At 41.6% G+C, this 2,500-nt stretch overlaps 1 protein-coding gene across 1 annotated transcript in view; it reads right to left on the bottom strand.

Annotated features, from left to right (window-relative positions):
* The window catches only part of cd59b (CD59 molecule (CD59 blood group) b), an 11,569-nt gene that overhangs the window by 3,027 nt on the left and 6,042 nt on the right, over positions 1 to 2,500 (bottom strand). The window contains exon 2 of the mRNA XM_028585953.1: positions 1,286 to 1,349. Within this exon, the coding sequence (XP_028441754.1) occupies positions 1,286 to 1,340 (55 nt within the window). The 5' untranslated portion in view covers positions 1,341 to 1,349. The remainder of the gene's footprint in view (positions 1 to 1,285; positions 1,350 to 2,500) is intronic.

Raw genomic sequence — 2,500 nt, forward strand, 5'->3', positions numbered from 1 at the left:
ACACACACACACACACACACACCCACACACCACACCCACACACACACACACACACACACACACACACACACACACACACACACACACACACACACACACACACACACACACACACACACACACACACACACACACACACACACACACACACACACACACACAAACACACACATCACACACACACTATTAAACATGTGTATCTGCTTACAGACTTGTTATTTCAGTTATCCTAACAGCTGGGTGGATCTGATATTTTATGTATAGATCTGCTTACAAAAGCATTAGACGAGGTAATGATCTCAAATATGGCCCGCTCATGTGACCCGTCTTTGTTTACATCCTGGTATGTTGAGTGCCGAACTGATAAACAGAAACTGTGTCATCACTCGCGGAAGACTGAGGCAAAATGCATTCATTAAATATTAATTCATAGCTGAGAGATCAGTAATCATTTATAACAACATCGAGTCAAGTTACAAAGACAAAACAACACCGGAAAGACGTTGTGTGTGTGTGTGTGTTGTGTGTGTGTGTGTGTGTGTGTGTGTGTGTGTGTGTGTGTGTGTGTGTGTGTGTGTGTGTGTGTGTGTGTGTGTGTGTGTGATAATAATAAAAACTGTTGTTGTTGTCACTTTAGGAGTTTTTTTTTAACAATAATATGAGTTCCCCCAGCCTGCCTATGGTCCCCAGTGGCTAGAAATGGCGATAGGTGTAAACCGAGCCCTGGGTATCCTGCTCTGCCTTTGAGAAAATGAAAGCTCAGATGGACCAATCAGGAATCTTCTCCTTATGAGGTCATAAGGAGCAAGGTTACCTCCCCTTGCTCTGCTTTGCAGGCCTATATAAAAGAGACTTCAGATCCAGTATTAGGGGACCATTAAGGTCTATATAAAAGAGACTTCAGATACAGTATTAGGGGACCACTAAGGTCTATATAAAAGAGACTTCAGATACAGTATTAGGGGACCACTAAGGTCTATATAAAAGAGACTTCAGATACAGTATTAGGGGACCACTAAGGTCTATATAAAAGAGACTTCAGATACAGTATTAGGGGACCACTAAGGTCTATATAAAAGAGACTTCAGATACAGTATTAGGGGACCACTAAGGTCTATATAAAAGAGACTTCAGATACAGTATTAGGGGACCACTAAGGTCTATATAAAAGAGACTTCAGATACAGTATTAGGGGACTATATAAAAGCATCCAAAAAGCAGCATGTCATGGGACCTTCAGCATTTAAAGGAATCTTATATTAGTGATGCATTTAGGTCCACTCACCCATCTGCAGCGTCGCGCAGAAGAGCAGCAGGAAGAATCCCAGGCAGAGATGCATGGCGTCCGTCTGCAAACAAAAGGGGAATAAAAATAGCCGTGAGGTCGGAGTCCAGCTGAGTTTAAGGTCCCAAAACATTAGACTTTGTCTCTGATAGGCTGGCAGCAGTAAACATTAGACTGTGTCCCTGGTAGGCAGGCAGCAGTAAACGGAGAACGCCTCTTTGTCCAGTGGACCACAAAGACTCCCTGTCTGTCTAAATGTCCCCCCTTCTCCTCCTCCTCCTCCTCTTCCCAAACAATCCCTAAGCCGAAGCATCGCTGGGTTCATCATTGTGTTTAAAGGGTCTTCTGTGGGCACATTCGGTCTCGGCTTTAAAGTGATTTAAATAGTGATTATCATTTGTTGATTAAGTGTGATCAACATGAACTGAACTGAACTGTCCTACCCTCCCAAAAAATACCCACGTATTTCCACATTATAACGAGATATTTTCACATTTTAATGACATGTTTTTGCAATTTTTTTCACTCTTTATTGTACAAAAAGTTCAAATGTACCAAACAGGAACAGAAAACGCTTCATGTTGAATCGGTTGAAAATTGTTATCAATGTGTAAATAGATTACAACCGGTTGAGATAACAACTAAATGCGTTCCCACCAGACTCCATGGCTCTATACACACGCTAAAAGTCCTGATTATTTACATGGAGTCTGGTGGAGATATGCTGGTTCTATACACACGCTAAAAGTCCTGATTATTTACATGGAGTCTGGTGGAGATATGCTGGCTCTATACACGCTAAAAGTCCTGATTATTTACATGGAGTCTGGTGGAGATATGCTGGCTCTATACAAGCTAAAAGTCCTGATTATTTACATGGAGTCTGGTGGAGATATGCTGGCTCTATACACACTAAAAGTCCTGATTATTTACATGGAGTCTGGTGGAGATATATTGGCTCTATACACGCTAAAAGTCCTGATTATTTACATGGAGTCTGGTGGAGATATGCTGGCTCTATACACACTAAAAGTCCTGATTATTTACATGGAGTCTGGTGGAGATATGCTGGCTCTATACACACTAAAAGTCCTGATTATTTACATGGAGTCTGGTGGAGATATGCTGGCTCTATACACACTAAAAGTCCTGATTATTTACATGGAGTCTGGTGGAGATATGCTGGCTCTATACACACTAAAAGTCCTGATTATT

Source organism: Perca flavescens, chromosome 8 (assembly GCF_004354835.1).
Source record: "Perca flavescens isolate YP-PL-M2 chromosome 8, PFLA_1.0, whole genome shotgun sequence".
NCBI classification, from domain to species: Eukaryota; Metazoa; Chordata; class Actinopteri; order Perciformes; family Percidae; genus Perca; species Perca flavescens.